The sequence below is a fragment of the Stegodyphus dumicola genome, chromosome 9 (assembly GCF_044657685.1).
Source record: "Stegodyphus dumicola isolate Sdum_Otavi_A_Nest chromosome 9, ASM4465768v1".
Taxonomy (NCBI): Eukaryota; Metazoa; Arthropoda; class Arachnida; order Araneae; family Eresidae; genus Stegodyphus; species Stegodyphus dumicola.
In genome coordinates, this window is record NC_140776.1 from 47,084,554 (window position 1) to 47,106,237 (window position 21,684).

Consider the following 21,684-nt stretch of genomic DNA (forward strand, 5'->3'; position numbering starts at 1 on the left):
GACTTGTGAGGTCTAGGGCTAGAATAACTCTTAAGCAATATAAGCACACGCTAAGGACTTCAAGGAAAAGAGACACAGCAATAAGGTTCTTGATTATTCAGGAAAGTGGGCACCGAAAAATTTCCAGTTTTTATATATGCCGAGAAATATGCCGAGAAAGGATATATGCCGAGAAAGGATATAAGGTATTTCTCCCGCTTTCTTAGCGTGCCTTCGTGGTGTAGTGGTCTGTACTCTGGGCGCGTATTCCAGAGGTCAGTGGTTCGATTCCCGGCGAAGGCATTGCTCATTTTTCCCTTCTCCTGCTTCCAAAAATCCTAATGACTCTACAAGGAAAGGAAGGAAGAAAAAAGTGGTGCAAACATATGTGGCAGCAGAAATTTTTGAAGTACTTAAGGCCTCTAAAAGTCTTTATTCGGCCCTGGTTCGCCCGAGTTTTCGTGAAGAAGGTCTGCAATTATCATAACGTTCCTTGCGTTCTTCAGCAGTGCACACTCTCACACTTACTTATTACTTCCAGGCGCTAATTTACAATAGTTGCTGACAGAATAGATCCGTAGATTTAAGCAACTTATTCTTTTTGAAAATGTCTATCCACTCGAAGCAGCTAAAACTGTGGTATACTGCACAAAAAAAAAAAAAAAAAAAAAAAAGGAACAGATCTATTATCTCCCGTTTTACTGGGCCAATTGACGAAATTCAACTTTCGTTTTTGATGTCACGAAAGCACGACTTAGGATATGTATTAGATATATATATAGCATTGTTCTATTATAGGTATTTTGACACAAAATCGGACTTTTTATGAAATAACTGTAGAAATCATCGACGACCGATGCTGACTTAGAATACCTAGCGTGGTGACGTCATCCCAGCTTAGCACAGTGCGGAGCAATCAAGACAACGTGAGATAGCGTCCGGACGTGGAGATGAGCGGAGGCAAGCCGACGGCTTGTAAATCCTCCAAGAGTTGGTGGAAACAGACGGTTTCCTTCGATGTTTAAGTTCCTTGTAGCCAAACTGATAATATTATCTAAAGCTAGCTGTGGAATAAACGTATTATCTCAAGGCATAAGCCTACTTGCCTGTAGGACAGATGGTTACAGCCGAAAACATCGCGGCAAAAACATCGCGGACGAAAACGTCGCGGAGAAAACAACGCAAGGCGAAAACGTCGTGCTACAAAACATCGTGGGAGAAAACATCGCAACGAGAAAACATCGCAGTTCTAAAACATCGTGGTACAAAACATCGTCGTCGAAAATAAAGCGGTTCAAAAACTTCGCAGTTTAAAAACATCGTCGTCGAAAATATCGTGGTAAAAAATAAAATATCTACAAATCATCGCATGACGATAACATCGCAGATATGCTTTTTTCAGACATGCTTTTCGGAGACATTCTTTAATAACTGTAAATGGATATTCCCATAAAGATTTGTGAGCGCAAGATGGAAAGAAGGATAATTTTTACTTTCATATTTTTTATTAACTAATAAATTTTTGCTGAGACAATAAGAAGGAAACTTAAGCATAGAAAATTAATGCAACTTATAGCACTTAATGGAATTTTAAACCGACATAGTTAACTAACAAAGGCCATTAATATATAATTTTTGTAATGCTTTTACTGGTAATTTTTCATGAAAAGTATAAGCTATAAGTTGCATTTAATTATTGATGCTTAAATTTCCTTCTTACTTTTTCAGCAAAAATTTATTAGTTATTTAAAAAATGTGAAAGTAAAAATTATGATTCTTTACATCTTGCGCTCACAAATCATTATGGGAATATCCATTTCCAATTATTAAAACCCGAAAAAAGAACGTCTGCGATGTTATCGTCATGCGATCATTTGTAGATACTTTATTTTTTACCACGATATTTTCCACGACGATGTTTTTAAACTGCGAAGTTTTTGAACCGCTTTATTTTCGACGACGATGTTTTAGAACTGCGATGTTTTCTCTTTGCGATGTTTTCTCCCACGATGTTTTGTAGCACGACGTTTTCTCCTTGCGTTGTTTTCTCCGCGACGTTTTCGTCCGCGATGTTTTTGCCGCGATGTTGTCGGCGGACACCAGGACAGATAGTGTGTGAGAAACGTTCATCATTACATGAATCCTGTGTGGACTGAGTATAACTATCATGACATCACCTGCAATATTAAATTTTACTTAACTTACCTTTTATTACTTTCATCTATTTCTTATTAGTAAAATAAAGCATTTAACAATGCAATAGACGTGCTGTATCATGTGTGTTTTGAAAGTAAATTCTACATAACATACCAATTCTTTCCCGCATTCCAATTCTACGGCTCAAATTACTCCAAACTACCAATCGCACGGGTAGTTTTTAAAAAATTAGCTCTTAAAATTTTAACTCCTCAATGTTAATTGAGTTTGGTATATATTTTTTAATCTCTCTTTTTTATTAAACTTATTTGATTCTTCCTTTCATACTTCGAAATTTAGGTTCATTCCTAATAAAATTCCCAAATTTTTTATGATTTATTTTTTAAATTTGTATTTAAAAATATTAAAAAAATTTTTTTAATTTTAATTATAATCTATAAAATTTTTACCATTATCTTCAAGTAGACGTATTTCTAAGCATGCCTGCAAAAAATTACAGTTCTGTATTCAAAACTTTCGAAGATATATCTGAATTCATATTTTGGCGCATTTTGAAATTTGGCATGTTTGTTGAAAGCGATAAAACATCAAATGTGATTTAGAAACTTTGCTAAAATTATTTGAAAGTGGAAACGATGACTTTTACCCTTCTCATGTACAATGAAAAAAAATCTGATGTGTACACCACATGACTTCCTTGTACGGAATATTAAATTACACGAATATTTTTCTTGCATTCAATTTAAACTTATTGGATTGAATTAAATCTACTTCCCCGACAGCGCATAAACCACAATAGAATAAATGCATTCTTTAAAATTCACTCTATTTGTTTACCATAGCGACACTCTGGCGCTAGGTTCACTTAACAGTATTATATTTCGTTCATATTGTAACTCACAATGCACAACATTTATATCATTTAAAGAATTATCTAATCTTTGCCACATGTTCTATTCAAATACTATAATAAAGCTAGAACGATGTATAAAAGAAATTAAGCAAACAAAACAAAAAAGGAACATTTTTTCACAGACGATTGAGTATTTCTCATTCAATTAGTTCAGTTCTCACTTCGCAACAAGGCAAAAACACATAAAAACTCAAAATATCTGTATTAAAAATTACGAAGTAAATTTTAAACACGTATTTCCTCGAAAAAATTCCAGAAAGGATTAAGCATGATTTAATTCGCAATAATAAATGAAGGCGTTATCTTTGTTGTTCCGAAGCTAAGTTTCTCTAAATTGGCAACAAATCTACTATCAAATGTAAACAAGCAATGGCAGCGATCAAAAAATTATTAGGCTTAGCGGCACTTAAACAACTTTAAAACTGTTCATAATTCTAAAACTATTGCATACAGATTTACTAAAGACATAAAAACCTTAACCGAAAGATAAGAACAACATAATTCAATCATTTTAAAGCAAAAAATGTACAATTTACGATAAATATATAAATATATTTATATACGTTTGGTGCGGCCGATTGCAACCAAAATACGAGGTGCACATCTAGATGTTATAACAGTCCTATATACAAAATTTCAACGTTCTGAGGGTACTCGTTTTTGAGTTATGCGAGATACGTACGTACGCACATACGTTCGTACAGACGCGACGAAAAATTCTCTTCAGAATTCATTTTAAAGCAGTTTTATAATTTTTTTGAAGGAAAAGAGTCTTTTATTCTGTCCTTAAGTACAGATACCACGCAAAAACATCGTTAAATTTCATTTGATAGCGGTCAAAATGGATATTTTCGTTGAAATATGCTGCCTGAAACTTTTCGCGATTACAATACTTCTTTTTACTTCGTACAAGGAAGTAAAAAGGAAAGGAAAATAGGTTGCTATAAATTAAGGAGTGTGCCATGTGAATTATTCTTGGCTCAAACTCAAAAGAAGGCGCCAAGATAAATTTTTAAACTTCTTCATAAGTTTCTTACCAAAAATTACAAAATTTAATATCTAGGCATAATTTGAGTCGCAGAATCGAAATATGGAAAACATTGTTTCAGAGAAAGTCCGATTTTGTGTCAAAATACCTATGTTAGAAAAAATGCTATATATAAATCTAATATGTATCCTAAGTCGCGCTTTCGAGACATGAAAAACGCAATGCAATTTGAATTTTGTCAATCGGCCCAGTAGAACTGTCTTTTTTTTTTTTTTTTCCCCCTTTCTCTCTCTTTTTTTTTTTTTTTTTTTTTTTTCCCCTTCCGCAGTGTACATCCAACTAGGCAACACACTGACAATTACGAAATTTATTTTAACCTGTGTAATGTGTTGATGTCTTGAAAGATACTTAATCTAATTTTAACTTAACCTAATTTTTCACTGCTTTTGCGCCTTTTCTAGTCTTTTCAAGCACATTGATTCCATTCTCACGCCTTCTGCAAATATTTACACTATAGAAGTCTTTGCTTTACTGTGCTCTGCAGATTTGTCTAAAACCACATAATTGCCGTATACCCACACTACTATTTTTGGTCTGTAAAACCGTAGCAGCATTCCTCGTCTAGGAGAATACTGCTGGTTTCTCGCAACAGTTAAGTGTTTTCCCACCAGTAAAGGTGTGGTTCTTCTGTTTCTCTAGTGCCTTGGAATGAATCAATGATAAATTTTGCAAACAGCAAATGTGAATCATTTCGATTAAGTTCAATCTGAAGCTAAGTTGTCAAGACATGTTACTGTTATATTATGCATCGTTCATTCATTAGGTTGCATCCAAAACTTTAAAAAAACTATTTAATTATTTAGCTAGTTAGCGCTTTAGTTTATATTATGCAAATGAAGTTTTAATATGCCGGACATTATATTTTCTGTTGCTGAGTTGCTGAATTATAAACGAAAAGAGTTTATTTCTTTATTTAACAGATTATTTAACCCTCTGAGCGGCCAAGGGTTTCGCTAAGAAAGCTCAAATTTTCCAAAACTACTATGAGAACAAATTATTTTTTAATTTTAATGTAAAAACTCTCCTGGTATTTCATACCTGAATTTGTGTACTTTTGATATATTGCCTTAATTTCTTCGACATATTTTAATATGCACGTATATATACGTTCTTACAGATATAAAAAACGTACTCTAGGCCGTATATATATATGGTCTTGCCGCTTAGAAGGTTTTAATGGTTAATGATGAGACTTCACTGACAAACTTAATATCTACTCTAATCACATACTGCTCTTACCTTCACCTCTGCGATTCAGACTGTTTTCTTTCTCTGCGTCTAAGATGTTAACATCTGATGGATCTGTCACTAGAAAGAAAATAACAATTAATCCCATAACAGTGACGATAATTCCAGGAAGTTGAAAGCTCCATCCCCATTGATCATCAATAAATATTTCCGCCAGGTATAATCCAAGGACGCTGCCTGGAAGTAAAGGTTTAAACGGAATGAGTTGAAATTACTTAGATAAAGCAGACTGGGATGAGATTTATAGACATAATCTGAAGTAATATGTTCAAGTAACATAACTCCTGCTGCTATTAAGAATGAGAATTTCAGATCGTTGCCTGCACAATTTCCGCCTCTATAACTAAGACTTGGTTAGTCTTAATTTGCTGAAAACCTAGAAATGTTATCTAAAAACAAGAAATCGTTGTCCTCTGAGATTCATCTTCTATTATCATACACCATATATTGATTATTGATTATTGATTATTCATCATATATTGATTACATCATGGTATTGATTATTTATTCGGATGTTTCTTAAGAAACATCCGAATAAATAATCAATACCACGAATGCAGAACGTTAATTTATGGGGGGTAAAACTTTGGGCGAAGAGGCCAGTGCATAAATTAATATTTGTTTTCAGATTCCTTGAAACAAAATGTTAATTTATGCAGCAAGTAAATCTCTGATGAAACTTATCATATAGTAGTACGCCTTTTATTAATATATATAATGATATGTCGTCTTTTCAACACAGTTAAGGCGTTTGAGTACACTATCATCTATCCAGCATAGTTTTATTAAAGAATCATAAGGTAGAATAACTTCGAAATCTTTATTTAACAAGTTAAAGAGTTTGCTTAGCTCAGACAGAACACAAATAGAATATAAATCAAAGTTAACAATCTTTACAAACATTTAAATCGAGGAGTTGAAATACAGAACTTACAAGGGATTCATTTATAAGTTTTTAAATAGCACCAGGCTTACCTGCTAGGCTGTATTATCTGGAGTATATTTTATAAAAGAAGGTAACTTGCTAAAAAGAATGAAGCACAAATGCAACGTTAGTACAAAATCTTAAGACTTCTAGCCTCGGAACATAAATAGACCAATCACTAATAGTTTCTGTTATACTGGTACACAATCACATGAGGATTTTAACCAGATCGTTTTTCATATGCTTTATGCCAATTGCGTATGTAAATGAATCAAGGTGCGAACGTACCCACCCGAAGGAGAACATACGGTAATTAAGTTATATGAGTAAATAGTAAAAGTCTAGGTATGCAGAAGTACTGAATTGAAGGTTGTAGGGATTTATATTTATTTTAACTGACATTTTAAATTTTAAGTTCAGACTTTTCTATAAGCCTTCATTTCCCTAAGTGTTGGTGCCAGAATAGTTAAATGTTGTAGCACGCGCGAACGCATGCAAATTTTCGATGTTGTAGGAAGTAGTTAAAAGCCGAGTTTCGGTAGGAGAAAGGAAGAGTTGGGTTCTAGCTGCCGTCTCTGCCGTAGGTACGTTTGCTTATTCCTGGTTCAAGTGGCTTAATTTGCATTGCTTTGCTGCCACTAGATTAGAAGGGGGTTGAAGCTCGGGATCTCGCTGAGCTCTGTAGGTTAGTTTATCACTTGTTAAACATTTCAACTTTTTTATTTTCAATTATCGGACTTTCAGTTACCGCCCAAGTAGAGGCGAAGTTTGTTAGCGTCGAGTTGACGCATTGTAAATTTTAAAGAGTTAATAAAGGATCTGAACCCTTCTTTTGTGTAGTTTACTGATACTCCAGTATCTAGATAGGAGGTAACCCACCTGGTCTCTACAAGGTAAAAAGCAAATTTTTTGAAGTAGAAAGCCGTCGAGCTGCGATAATGAATGTGATTCGTCGGAGCCAGTCAAGTGAGAACATAAATAGAATCTTCTCTTGCCAATATAAAATCGTTTGGTGCTTTTTTTTTTCGGGGGGGGGGCAAGTTTCATTATGAAAAGTGACACTAATTAATTCTAGCATATAGTTTATGAAAAAACAGTATATCTTTTGTTATTATAGAGGTTTTGCAACCCTCGCTGTAGAGATTATTAACGGCCCAAAGCATATTTAGCTTACCGATTTAAGTTTCGCAAATTACTTATTGGCATAATGGTTCAACGATGTCCCTAATTTTGATATAGACTGAGTTCGATCTTGTTTACATAGCCATCCTATTCTATCATTTACAGTAACTGACAACGGTAAGCAATAGAAGCTTCTCCCAAACCAAGCATCAGGCAACAAGCTGCACTAAATGTTTCTACAGTTAGATCTTTTGAATAAATGTTATATATTATCCCGCTATCAAATAGCATTCTATAAAAGAGAGTTTATGCTTCGGATAAAAACAAAATTTCTTAGAAATCGTTTCCTCCTCCTACTGAATTACGATAGTTAATAAATATCTTAGAATATTTGTTATTAGATGATATAGAATTGTGCATGAATTTTGTAATCCCGTTTCTCACAAAAAATCTTTTCCTAAATTCTTTATTCTACTGTACTGCAATTCGAAAAAAAAAAAGGATTAAATACTTCAAGTTTTTTTTAATGTTTTTTTTTTTTTTTTTTTTTTTTTTTTTTTGTCTATATTAGACAAGCTTCTTAATTCTTATTTTATGATCTGACACCAAATAATGAAAACTTTTGTATGATCTCTTTTCGAATAGGCAAACTAAGCTTTCACTTCCCTTTGTGGTATTTGTCATAAATTATTAACGAGCAGTGTACGAGCAGCTTCCCACAGTTTTAACAGTTGAAAAGTGATATGGGTTAATTTAGTGTTTTCCTCTGATTCACTATATAAGTATAAAGGTGATTTGAAGAGAAATTTATGACTAACATCTTGAAAAAATGTCTTAACAGAATGTATCCTACGACACATAGCATCAATATTCATCCTAAACTGGCTTTGTACGCACAGAAGATGGCCCAAAAGAATGCAAACACATATTAAGGTTTTCAACTGGAATCTCCTTTTGCTTCCTTGTACGAAGTAAAAAGAAAGTATTGTAATCGCGAAAAGTTTCAGGCAGCATATTTCAACGAAAATATCCATTTTGACTGCTACCGGATGCAATTTAACGATGTTTTTGCGTGATATCTGTACGTAAGGACAAAATAAAAGACTCGTTTCCTCCAAAAAAATTATAAAACTGCTTTAAAATGAATTCTGAAGAGAATTTTTCGTGGCGTCTGTACGAACGTATGTACGTATCTCGCATAACTCAAAAACGAGTAGCCTCAGAACGTTGAAATTTTGTTATAGGACTGCTATAACATATAGATGTGCACCTCGTATTTTGGTTGCAATCGGCCGCACCAAACGTGTATAAATATATTTATATATATATCCACTCTGTTACCCGGCTCAGTGATCTCAGTTTCTTTACTCTTATATATTTGTAAATTGTACACTGCTCAAAAAAAAAAAAAATGGGACAGTGCTATACCTCCCGTTCTACTGGGCCGATCGACAAAATTCAAACTGCGTTTTTCATGTCTCGAAAGCGCGACTTAGGATATATATTAGATTTATATATAGCACTATTCTAACATAGGTATTTTGACACAAAATCGGACTTTTTCTGAAATAACATACCAATTGTTTTCCATATTTCGATTCTACGACTCAAATTATGCCAGAATACCAAGTTTTGTAAAAATCGTACGACTAGTTTTTAAAATATTAGCTCTCAAAATTTTAGCTCCTCAATGTTAATTGAATTTAGCAAATATCTATTAATATCTCTTTTTTTATTAAACTTTTTTGATTTTTTCTCTCACATTTCGAAATTTAGGTTCATTCCAAATGAAATTTACCCATTTTTTGTGTTTTATTTTTTAAATTTCTATTTTTAAATAATTTTTATAAATTTTTCGAAAAAAATTTTGAATTATAACCTATAAAATTTTTACCATCATCATAAAGTAGGTGTATTTTTAAGCATATCTGCAAAAAATTAGACTTTTTAATTCAAAATTTTCTAAGATATACACGAATTTACATATTTTCGCGTTTTGAAATTTGGCATCTTTTTTTTGAGCGATAATAACGCCAAATGTGGTCTATGGATTTTTGTTACACTGAATTGCCACAGCTATTTTTAACCTTAAATTTCAAGTAAAATTTTACGGAGAATTAATTATATGAATTTTTTCCCCTCAATAAGGCGTAATAAGTAATAAATATTTATTAATACTACATGAAAAGCTATTTTTTTAATTATAGATGGTATTATTAAAATTTTTAAAATTTTTTTTAAATTTCTCTCTTTCTTCCTTTTTTTAAAAAAATAAGAGTACATTTTTCTAAGAGTAAATTTTTACCTTCGGAGTTTTATCGTCTGCTACTTTAATTCGTTTAAATCCAATTGTCTAAAACTGAGAATTTTCGTTTAATGTTTATTTGAATTTTATGACATTAACTGCATAATTTATTTCTAAACAAACTGTTGCTTTTGAAGTGGCTGAAAGAGCGGCAGATATTACCATCCATATTTTTAAAGCACAGTATATTTTTATAGAAACATAAGATTTAGAATAATCATTTATATAAGTCAAATTATGATATAAACATACAACCCTCTAGAGACTGAATTAGTGGAAGTTCAATGGTTATGTAGAAATGATCTGCAGCTATATAATGGCTGGATAAGTCAGCAGCTTCTGGGGACAAGTAAGAATAATTATATAAACGACACACAACATTCTGGATTCAATTAACAACGAGGATACGATGTTTATTAAATGAATTTAAGAAGTTTTAGCACATAAAAAAACCAACTCATTTTTTATCCTAAAATGTATTTTTGTTCGCAGCGTATTTTCATTATATCCTTAAAATTCAAATTTAGAATGTAATTGTCAAGAACTGAATCCTAATCATCAGTAATATAATAAGTAATCATTACGGTTATTAATAATCCTTCTTATAAAGTAATTGGAAATATTTCAAAAAACTTTCTCTCTGAATGCAAATATTTTTCTATGCAAAATTTTAAATTTTATATTAATCAAGATTGCACACGATATTATTTATTTGCACTTCAATTTTTACCGTCAGCTCTAGTAGAAGTTACAAATCAATTATATTTAATTAAGGATTGGATTGGATTATTTAATGATGGCAAAGCACACGAGGGTTATAAGCTTAAAGGGAGGGATGCCTTCGTGGAAGACTTTCTAAGGTAAACTGGCTCGTATACACGTTACACATGGGGAAAACCACGAAAACGCCCAAGCAGCCAGCCCGTTCGCGGGATTCGAACTTCAGACCGAACTACCAGTGCTCAGCGTCTTTACCGCTCGGCCGGTGGTGGGCTATTTAATTAAGGAACGACCATCTAAATTTAGAAACAGCGTACCGTAACAGCAAGTCAAGTACTGGCTCCGCATCTTTCATGTTACTTCCGATTGGCAAGCTACATGATTTTTAATGAGTATTCGGGTTTTCCTAGTAACTTCATTTGGAAATCGCGCTTAAACTAGGTTAGTTGGTTATTTGAACATAGAAAGAACATGGGAGCTATTTGGTTAAAATGCTTTCATAGAGAACCTTTGTAAAGAGAGCCTAGAAAACTACGAAAACCAACCATGCAGCCTGGGTTAGACTTCGCAACAAACAATTAGTATTTAACAATCTTCAAATGCTAGGCAACTGGTGAGGCTCCAATTAAATCTCCAATTTAATATTTCCTTTGTAAATATTTAAAATATTGTTGTATACTTAGACACAAAAAGCAGAATTTAAGTTTTGTTAACTCGTTAATAAACTACCAAGCCGTAGTGCAAATGAATATTCAATTTCTTTTGCAATAATTGTATTCACTTAATATTCTTGGAATATGAGCTAAAGAAGGAACGTTCTCGGAAGATTAAAGAAGTGTTTAAATCCAGTGATATAAGGTTTGTCTTAGAAGCTCAGGATCAAAACGATTCTGCAATTGCCCCAGTAGTTGACTTGTAAATGGTTGTGAATTAAGCGGATGACTTTTAATCTTACGTTTTCAGTCAGACAACGTATTCCAAATGTTTTGTATTGCATGACAATGCGTCTTTTCATTATTCAATAACCAGTCGGAGAACCGCTTGTGTTCCGAAAATAAGTATGTGTACTCAATCGTCCTGCATGTTTTTCAAATTTGTCTTCTTGTGATTTTTTTTCTTTCCCAAAAACTAAAGTTGCCTCTCAAAGGAAAGTTTTTTGATATTGAAGAGACAAAAGGAGTATGACATCTACTTTTAGAGGCATGTCAAAAACAAATCTCTACAAGCCTTCTCTTCCATTACATGTTGTGCAGTCAGACAAAATGTTGCATCAGCGTAAATTCTATAATCTATTTTATTACACTCTGATTACTTTACTAACATACAGTGAATATATACTAAATCTTTTACTTCAGCTTAAGTAATTCGGAATTTTTGACGGAATTCTTGTCGGAACTATGACTTAGAAGATAAGTCAAATTAAATATTTCGATAACCCAATAAATTCAAGGTCGAATTTCAAAATTTTATTTTCGAAGGAAGGAGAAATTTTTTCAGTTTTGGTCCATTATCCTAAGTATATTTGCTTTGATTCCTTATTTTTCCATAAAAACGAAAAATTTACGTATGGTATACATATAACGCATAGCTTCAAATGAAAATTTAATAATATACGGAGTGGTTATAATTAAAGTGTTACATTGAAACGGTCAGAAAACGAAAATTACTGGATCAAATGTTATCAAGCTTGGTAATCGTGTAAAGGAGGTCATAGGAATTTATTTTCCGAGAAAAAAAGGAAGTTCGAAACCTCACCACCAGGGGGAAAATGGCTCTGTATGCAATATTGTTAATAGAAATATGGGTCGGAATCTAACTTAACCTTTTGTTACACGGGTTTAATATGACCCTTAAGAAACTTTGAAGTAAGCAAATTACCATTTAAAGGCGTTAAATTCGATAAATGTCGAGTGCGCCATCCGTGTAAGTGAGAAATTCATCCGCGAAAACCACGAATTAGCGATTAGAAAATGTGAGATCGCAAATCACTCGCACAAGTGCTTACAATCTGGAAATCGTTTTCTGACAGATCGCTAAATTGTAATTTTTTAACCCTGAATTCGGCCCTAAAACATGGAGACACTGATTCAAAACGCTTTTAATCGATTTGGGCGAAAGAAGTCCCTTATGCTATCTACCTAGTTCCATCGCATTCTCCAACTGCATTCGATTGCATAGCAGTCATTCCACACCGTTTAGTGTTGAATGACAGCTACTGTTATAACCGCCAACACTTCCCCTCTTCCCACCAGTCCTCAACCTCTGTGGCTTTTAGCTACGGGGTTTTCTCAAAAGCACTGTTTATGGTGATAATCTAAATAATTTGGCAGAAATGAAAAATGTGATACACTGACATATCCGTAACATTCCTCCTGATATGCTAAGAGCTGCTGTTGAGAATGCAGTAACAGGATTTAACTTGCTTTCAGAAAATGCTGGACGCTACATTGAACATGCTTTGTAACACGTTTCGGAAAATATTAAACATATTTTAAACAGGTGTTTTCGTGTCTTATTTCATTTATCAATCTTGTATACAGCGCCATTTTCCCCCTGGTGGTGAGTTTTTGAACTCTTTATTTTCCGCGGAAAATAAATTCTCGTAACCTCCTTTACACGATTCCCAAGTTTGATAACATTTGGTACGGTAATTTTCCTTTTATGGCCATTTCAAATTGGAACTTTAATTATAACCACCATGTAAATTAAACTTTAAAAATTTGACAGTTTGGTTCAAGTCCCAGCTTTAAAAATATATATATATAAATATAAATTTTTATATTAATTCTCTTAGAAAGCATGTTTTAAGAAGCTAATTTTTCTCTCGCGTTATAGATTGTATAAAAAAACATGATCTTTAATATGATTTAGATTGTTTCAGCTGATATAAGAATCGGGTTACTCGGTGGTACAGAATAAACCCTGCTGGACTGTTTTATTTCTTTGTCATTTAGCAAAAATCTTTTAATTAAAATATTTATCCTTTGGACTTCGCTTTAAACTTTATTTATAGTTAAAATGACTAGAAAATGAAAAGCTGTCTTCAGCTGAAACGCAATTCATGTAATTGATATTTTTAAAAATTGACAAGAATGCAAAATTTATGGAAGTCTAGCAATCGAAAAATCTTAATTTTTTTGTGTGTGCACTGAAAATAACTGTAGAAGGAAAGAAGAAAATTAGGGAGTAAAGTAAGCAAAAATTTGCAGGGAAATTTGGCTGTCAGACATACCAAGATGTTTCAAAAAGTTGGACGCTTTTGAATATACTTTCAGGATATTTCAAAGAATTTAGGTGTTTAAAGAAAAAACACTTGAACGTGTACACCAGCAAATACCATCAATTGAGCTTGTGGTTAACAGAAAAGACAAAAACGATATCATTGCAGATTAAAGTGAAGAGCGACTGGTTTTAGACTATATGGTTGTATAAATTTAAATTACGTTATAGAACATCATATCGTATCATAAATTGAGAGTCCCATGATTTTCTCATTCGAATTATTTGAATATTCAGGAGTTTATCCAGTGATGTATGTGGATGTCACCTAAAGACGTTTTTTTTTTTTTTTTTTTTTTTTCCCTCCTGATGAAACAGCGGCCGAGCGGTAAAGTCGCTGAACGCTGGTAGTTCAGTGCGAGGTCCGAATCGCGCGAACGGGCTGGCTGCATGGGCATTTTCGTGGTTTTCCCCATGTGTAACGTGTATGCGAGCCAGTTTCCTTTAGAAAGTCCTCCACGAAGGCATTCCTCCCCTTAGGCAGATAGCCCTAGTGTGCTTTGTCATAATTAAATAAACCAAAACCTCTTTAGGAAACCAGTCTTTCCTTTCATCTCATACCTTCAAAATGTTTAGCCTCTAAAGACTGATAAAGGCTCTGACCAAATATTGATGAAATGGATTGAATTGGATTATTAAGTTACGTCAAAGCAGGGCTTTGGAAAAGGAAGGATGCCTTTGTGAAGAACTTTCTAAGGGAAACCAGCTGGCATACACGGTACACATGAGAAAATACACGAAAACGCCCATGCAACCAGCCCGTTTACCGGGATTCGAACCCCGGAGTGAACTACCAGTGTTCAGCGACTTTACCGCTCGGCCGTGTGTGGGCCTTTATGAAATGGAAGGCGATAACTTTATTTAAATTGATTGTAAAAATATCAAGATATTCCGAAAATTTGGATGCTTTTTAATATAGTTGCGGAATGCCTAAAGAAAAAGAGCAAGAATAAAGTAGAATGCCTGAAGAAAAAGAGAAGAAAAAATAAATTTTTGGGTAAAATTTAGTATTTGTATTTTTTTTAATTTAAAACTTTTTAATCTTATGATATTTGATTCTTACGATTTCAAAAATAAAATATTTGACTAAAATATGAATAATATTTAAGAAGCCAAATGTAGGATAAAATTGTATAAAGCAATGGGCACAATGATAAAACTGTTTAAAGCAGTGTATGCAATTCATCCTAAGTTAAAATGTCGGTTATACAACTCTCTTATTTATATATATATCTTTTCTGAACGGAACATTGAAATACGTGTTAATTGTGCTTTACTGTATTTTCTCTTTTAATATATGCAGTTTTCAAACGCATCGTAGTCCGGGTTACAAAGTATTCCTCCGAAAGAAACGCAATTCAAATAAATAAAATCAAATTCTGGAAAATTTATAATAATAAATATATTAAAAATGCTCAATTCGAAGGAATAAATAGGAAATTTTAAAACAATTATCTGAAGAGACAATGCAACACAACCAATTAAAATAAAAGTATAAAAATTTAAAAATTACCTAAAATAATAACTATGACGAAAAAATATATAAAGAAAACTATTTGAAAAAAAATAAACATTGCACCTTTATTCACGCAGTTCGAATAGGTAAATAGAAATTTTTAAAACAGTTATTCGAAAAAAAAAAAAAGTGCAACTTAAACAATTAAAATGAAATTCGAAAAAGAAAAAATTACTTAATAAGTTATAATTAAAAATATAATATAAAGAACATTATTTGGAAAAAAGGAACGATGGTGACTTTTTTTCCTTTTACGGGAAAGGAAACTAGGTTGCCATATACGAGTATTAAGAAGTTCGCCAAGTGAACTATTCTTGGCGCAAACTGACAAAAAAGTGCCAACATAAATTTGTGAATTTCTCCGTAAATTTTGCTCCAAAATTTACAAAATTTCATATTTAGGCGTAATTTGAGTCGTAGAATCCAAATATGTAAAAAAATTGGTATGTTATTTCAGAAAAAGTCCGATTTTGTGTCAAAATACCTATGTTAGAATAGTGCTATATATAAATCTAATATATATCCTAAGTCGCGCTTTCGAGACATGAAGAATGCAGTTTGAATTTTGTCAATCGGCCCAGTAGATCAGGAGATATAGGACTGTCCCATTTTTTTTTTTTTTTTTTTTGAGCAGTGTACATCTTTTGCTTTAAAAATGATTGAATTATGTTGTTTTTATCTTTCGGTTTAGGTTTTTATGCCTTTAGTAAATCTGTATGCAATATTTTTAGAACTATCAACAATTTTAAAGTCGTTTAAGTGCCGCTAAGCCTTTTCTTTACGACGGCCATTGATTGTTTACATTTGAAACAGCAGACTAGTGGATTTGTTGCCAATCTAGAGAAACTTAGCTTCGCAAAAACAAACATAACGCATTCATTTATTATTGCGAATTAAATCATGCTTAATCCTTTCTGGAATTTTTTCGAGGAAATAAGTGTTTAAGATTTACTTCGTAATTTTTAATATAGATATTTTGAGTTTTTATGTATTTTTGCCTTCTCGCGAAGTGAGAACTGAATTAATTGAATGAGAAATACTCAATCGTCTGTGAAAAACTGTTTCTTTTTTGTTTTGTTCACTTAATTTCTTTTATACATCATTCTAGCTTTATTGTAGTATTTGAATAGAACATGTGTGAACGATTAGATAATTCTATTCGTTAAATGATATAAATTTTGTACATTATGAGTTATAATGCGAACGAAATATAATACTGTTAAGTGAATCTAGCGCCAGAGTGTCGCTATGGTAAACAAATACTAGAGTGAATTTTAAAGAATGCATTTATTCTATTCCGTTTTATGCGCTGTCGGCAAAGTAGATTTAATTCAATCCGATAAGTTTAAATGAAATGCAAGAAAAAATGCGTATAATTTAATATTCCGTACAAGGGAGTCGTGTGGTGTACACATCAGACTTTTTAAATAACAGATCTCATTCTTTAACCATTTTGATGAATCTAACTCATTTTACATATTATTAAAAAAAAGAAAATTCGTTTAGAAACTAAGATTTTTATTGCGATTTTCTTTTTCCTGGGTTATGAATATTATATTGTTAAAATATAAACAAATGCTTCCCCTCTCAAGCGGTTTAATAAGCTTTGCTTCTATTTAAAAAGTAGAAAAAATTCTTCTCTTTCTGTAATTAAATAAGTTAGAAATGAAAGCGTAGCTGGACATAACACCCCCACATTTTCCAAAGAAATAAAAATAAGATATAGCAGATAAGAACTTTAATTTCCATTGCAGCAGACAAATAGTGATGTAAGTTAAATGTAAATAGTGGTGCAAGTTAAATAAATGCCTTGAAGGTCGACATGTTTCACGTTCTTAGATTGCTGGGAAAGTGGGGTAATGGAAAATTCAAAAACAGCTGTTATATATGAATATAAAGTGCATGATGGGTATTTGTACTGATACCTCCTATAAACTGCGTCATGCTCAAAAGATTTAAAGTACGTGATTAATTGCTCAAAATTTAAAATTTTGAATAATCAAGTATTTCATTTATAATTGAGAATCAACGTATATAATAAAATAAGTTATTAAATTTATCAAGTGTTGAGTAAAAAGTATTGAACTTTCAATATTTAAGATTTAGCAATAGAATTAAGGTAAAATATACTTGCTTTAATAAAACAGATATAAATATATGTTGTTGTTACACAGTTTTAGGCAAAATAGTATTGTTCAACATTTTAATATCTACTTATTGGCGCTTTTCTAACAATTACAATCTGGTAACTATGAAAATAGCTTTATCAGAAAAACTGATTTTCAAAGAATGAGTTAATTTAGGGCTTTCAAAGTTCCCTATTAACTTCTAATTGCCACAAATTTCATGGGAATTCAGTCTTAATAGATTACATGCGCTCATGGTAATGCATAAATTATAAAAAATTAAATAAATGCATATAATACATAGCTCTCTACTACACAGTCAAATTTATTCTTAAATTCACACAGACCAAAAACAACAGACAGACAGAAGGACAACAGACTCAAAGTTCTGATGCCCTTCAGTATAAAATATTTAAAAGTAACTTCCGCCCTTAAAGACATATCGACATTATGGACTTAATTATCTGTAATGAGTTAAACAATATTTATCAGTACTTTGAGTTTCAATATTTTATTCACCTGTACTGAAAAACAGAAATTTAAATTCCCTTACAAATCACTACTTTTCACCTTTATTTCATTAATGATTAAAACACATTAATGATCTTTATGTGTTTTGGTATAGTTACAGTTTATTAATATATATATATACTAACCTAAATAATTATGAGTGTTCCAAATACCAAAAAATAGACCCCTTTTTTTCCCGGAGTACCAAAAACTTGCACAAGAGAGAACAACAGGCCATCCTGTTGACTGAGAAGCCCCCATCAATATCAGAGACATAATAAGAAAATAGTAACTGACAATTTTCCACATATCAGCTAGCCCCAGGATCATGGAAAAGAAGCCAGTCAAAATGCATCCAGTAGTCAGGAAGTACCGGGGATTATAGCAGTCTGCTATGATACCACTGAAATACATTGAAAACTGAAACGAAAACATAATATAGGGAAAGTCAAGTTGGGAAACTGAATAGTAAATTATAATGAAACGATATAGAATATGGTTTATATATACACAGTGTACACTAATTTCAATACCCTATATTATCCGTATTTATTACTTTAACAGTTAAAAACTTTGCTTTTCTAGTTATCATTTGTTGATATAAATTAAAGCAACATGAGAAATATAGTAATTTTGCGTTCTAAGGGTTCGTGGATTTGGAGTAATTGATGACAAAACTTGATAAAGAATCAAAACAGAATTTATTCGCTATTATTACACAGGACAGTTCCAAAGACACCTTTACAGTCATCGAAAAACTACGACAAACATGCTGAAACAATAAGCAAAACTGCCTTCAGGTTATAACGATGAAGACAGCTTCACGGCAAAGCACTAAAGTACAGCTCCCGAGTCGGTCGATCGCTCTCAAGTTTATTTCTGAACTCAAGACAATGCTACTCCAAGGACAGGTGGGTATATATAGCTTTAGATTACCTTCGAGAATATTCTCAACAAAACCGCTAAGAATGCGTTATAGAATGCTCTCGCTCCGTCTATGGCATAGTGCCAATTTTTTCTCCAAATCGCCTATTTCTCGCCAAATCTGGAAACCCTGCCACTTTCTGGCAACCGTAACAGCGCTTTGCGGGGAAGCTATCTCGTCACAGTTGGACTTTCCGTAACAGTATTTTAAAAGGTAAGTTTTCATTATAAATCTTTTTTATTCCCAAGTATTAGGAAAGCATAGAATATAACTGTATTATCGACTTCTCTTAGTATTATTGTACTGCACTTTCAAATAATTGAAATACTCTTCAGTTCTCCACAAAAACAATTTACTCTTCTTGTCCATTACAAAAATGTTCTTCCACCACATAACCCTCGAAGTTAGGTCAGAATAATTTATATAATTTTGATATGTTTCCCATACTGTCCACATTAGTTTCTGTAATCGCTGTGCTCTATTCTTTCTCATCTTGTTTGGATAATAATGCGCAAATGACCGTTATACGACTGTATCATTTCATTTAAGTTAAACTAACAGTTAGACATTTAATTTCATCTTTCGTTTATGTCTCGTTTCATCAAGAATTCGCCCAGTCCAGCGATTTATGCAAATTTGTTTGCCAGATAGTATACCATAAGTTGAGAGAAAGATTCGTAAACGGATAATTTTTAGGACATACACGTTTGCTGTCGTGCTTACTTTGCATACAGAAAATCGTAGCTTGATTGAAATAGTTTTCTGGACAAGTGCTACATTCGTCTTAATTTAGATTGGGTTGTTCTACTTAAAGGTGCTGTATTCTTGAGTGCATGTACTTGTGCAGTGACCAATTGAATGCCCAGTTAATTGCTGCACAGTGAAGGTGACTTATATTTGTTCATATAATATTTTAATTTATCTCACACAAGTTGTGAGGTAGAGTAAAGTAAAATACTTACTTGCTTGCGTATCTGTGCTTCTACGGTTAGTTTAATCTGCAAGTGATTGCACAGACACTTAGGTAAAGAGAGGAACTTAGTAGATACAAAAGGTAGCAAAGTGTTATAAAGCTTATTTCTGTGATATTGCTTAATGAGCCTGATTCTAATCCTTGTCTTTGATACACGCTTCCTACATGGCGGTAAGATGGAGTATTCATTCGTTTTAGTGAAAATCCAGCAATTTATGGATGAGCTCATTTTTCTTGATTAATTTTATAAGGTTAACTGATTCGTAAATTAGGAACTCTAGTTTTCGGTAGCCTATATGATAGAAAATTTGTGGCTAGAAAATTCAGAAATTCCAGATTAAACCCCTCACCTAAAAAGAAATTTTGTAGTTTGACAGCATCTTTTCCTCTTCTTGAGGTTTAGCATTGTATAGCGGTTTTGATACGCTATTCTTAATTGATTATTATTGATGCGAAAATTCTCTGTATTGCATGATTCATTAATTTATTCGGCACTTTTGGCCTCCTGAATGGTAGTAAATGTTTCCAAAATTTTATGCCTCTGTAGTCTAACATTCTTTACAGTTCAACGCGATGCTCGTCTTTAACTTTTGATGTAGTATTTACTGCACTTATGATGCAAGAAAATTTTATTGAAATACACTCATTTATTTATTTATATTTAGGGAAATAGTTTTGCTCGAGTTTTCATGAGAAAGAGAAATGTATGTTTATAAATTTATTTTGGTTTAATTTTTGATACATGTTATTTTTAAAATAAAAGCGTTTAGTCAAACAGACTCACTTACCGCATATGTTCCGTAGAAGGTCACATCTATCAAACCCATAATTACTTTTCCAGACGTTTCGAAAAGAGTTCCTTGACACCAGTCAGATGCTTTATTTTCGGGAAAATGCTTGATCCAAGCTTCAGAATAGGCTGTTAGATTACAGCTGTGAGTTATCTTTAACTGGACAACTGTAATGGGTCTCCTAGCCACATGGAAAGAAACGTAAACCACGTATGTGAGAAAAAGGGTGAAGACACGTAACAAAAGCAATCGTCTTTTCTTATCTTTGGGCAAAATTTTCCGAATCCACCATATTCCGTATGGAATGCCTCCAATTTCGATCTCTACATCCATAAGCTTATCTGGAAGTAAAATAGTTATTTATTCTTTTATTATCAAGCTACTTCATTGTTCATGGGAAACGAATGACTGCTTTCGCTGACACAGTTTTGCTTAAAAATCAGTGATCTGCAACTTCTTTGACAAAGACAGGCATGAACACATGTTATGAATAAGATATTCTGTTAAATCAACTAATCGCATTATGGTTTGTTTCGAGTGAATCGTAGCAAAGAAACTTTAAAGTTTACACTTTTTTGTTTTGAATGAGAAAATATAAAACTATCTTGAGTTTACCTCCTGTTATTCAATAGAAGACATTCAAGACAGACTTGCGTCTTGTCCTTTGAAGCGAGAACGCTGTATAGATTTGTCCCCTTCCAAAATGTTTTCATGCCGCCTGGCAATGAGAATAACTACTTTTTCAATACTTTTGATTTTGGTTTTTGCAATTTAGGATTTTTCTTTACATATTTTTATGGAGAGGTCTAGAAAATACTAATTTAAAATACTAATTAAAATACTGACAAAAAATTTTGGTACTTTTCCGTTTTGCCGGCGCAAACGATAAAGTTGCCAATAATGATACAATTAATGCCAAGCGGAATATCTTCGCTGATAACCTTTTACACCTCATTCTCAAAACAAGTCGCAGCCATTTCTTACCAGATTGATTGTTTCTTTCAATACTGACATACAATTACATAGAATATTTACAAAGATAATTAAATTTTATGCCCTAAGACCATTCGCGGTAATTAAGTCAATTAGGATGCAATCATACGGCTCACCCGAAGGCGAAAATACAGAAAAGGCAAGGTCAAGGATT

General features: G+C 32.6%; 1 protein-coding gene across 1 annotated transcript; it reads right to left on the reverse strand.

Annotated features, from left to right (window-relative positions):
• Nucleotides 1–5,319: 5,319 nt before the first annotated feature.
• Nucleotides 5,320–20,873, reverse strand: LOC118192649 (glucose-6-phosphate exchanger SLC37A2-like). The gene is made up of 3 exons (XM_035363640.2): nt 20,535–20,873; nt 17,995–18,268; nt 5,320–5,522 (listed from the first exon to the last, which is right to left on the reverse strand). The coding sequence occupies exons 1-3, from the start codon at nt 20,868–20,870 to the stop codon at nt 5,320–5,322; spliced, it is 813 nt and encodes a 270-aa protein (XP_035219531.2). The 5' UTR covers nt 20,871–20,873.
• Nucleotides 20,874–21,684: the final 811 nt, after the last annotated feature.

Excerpts from the sequence above, each read along its gene's own strand:
- LOC118192649 (XM_035363640.2), bottom strand. The coding sequence starts at position 20,870 with ATGGATGTAGAGATCGAAATTGGAGGCATTCCATACGGAATATGGTGG. Across the intron at positions 18,269-20,534 it reads CCTTCTACGGAACATATGCG|TTTTCAATGTATTTCAGTGG; the intron begins GTAAGTGAGTCT and ends TTTTCGTTTCAG. Across the intron at positions 5,523-17,994 it reads GAACACTCATAATTATTTAG|GCAGCGTCCTTGGATTATAC; the intron begins GTTAGTATATAT and ends CTTTACTTCCAG.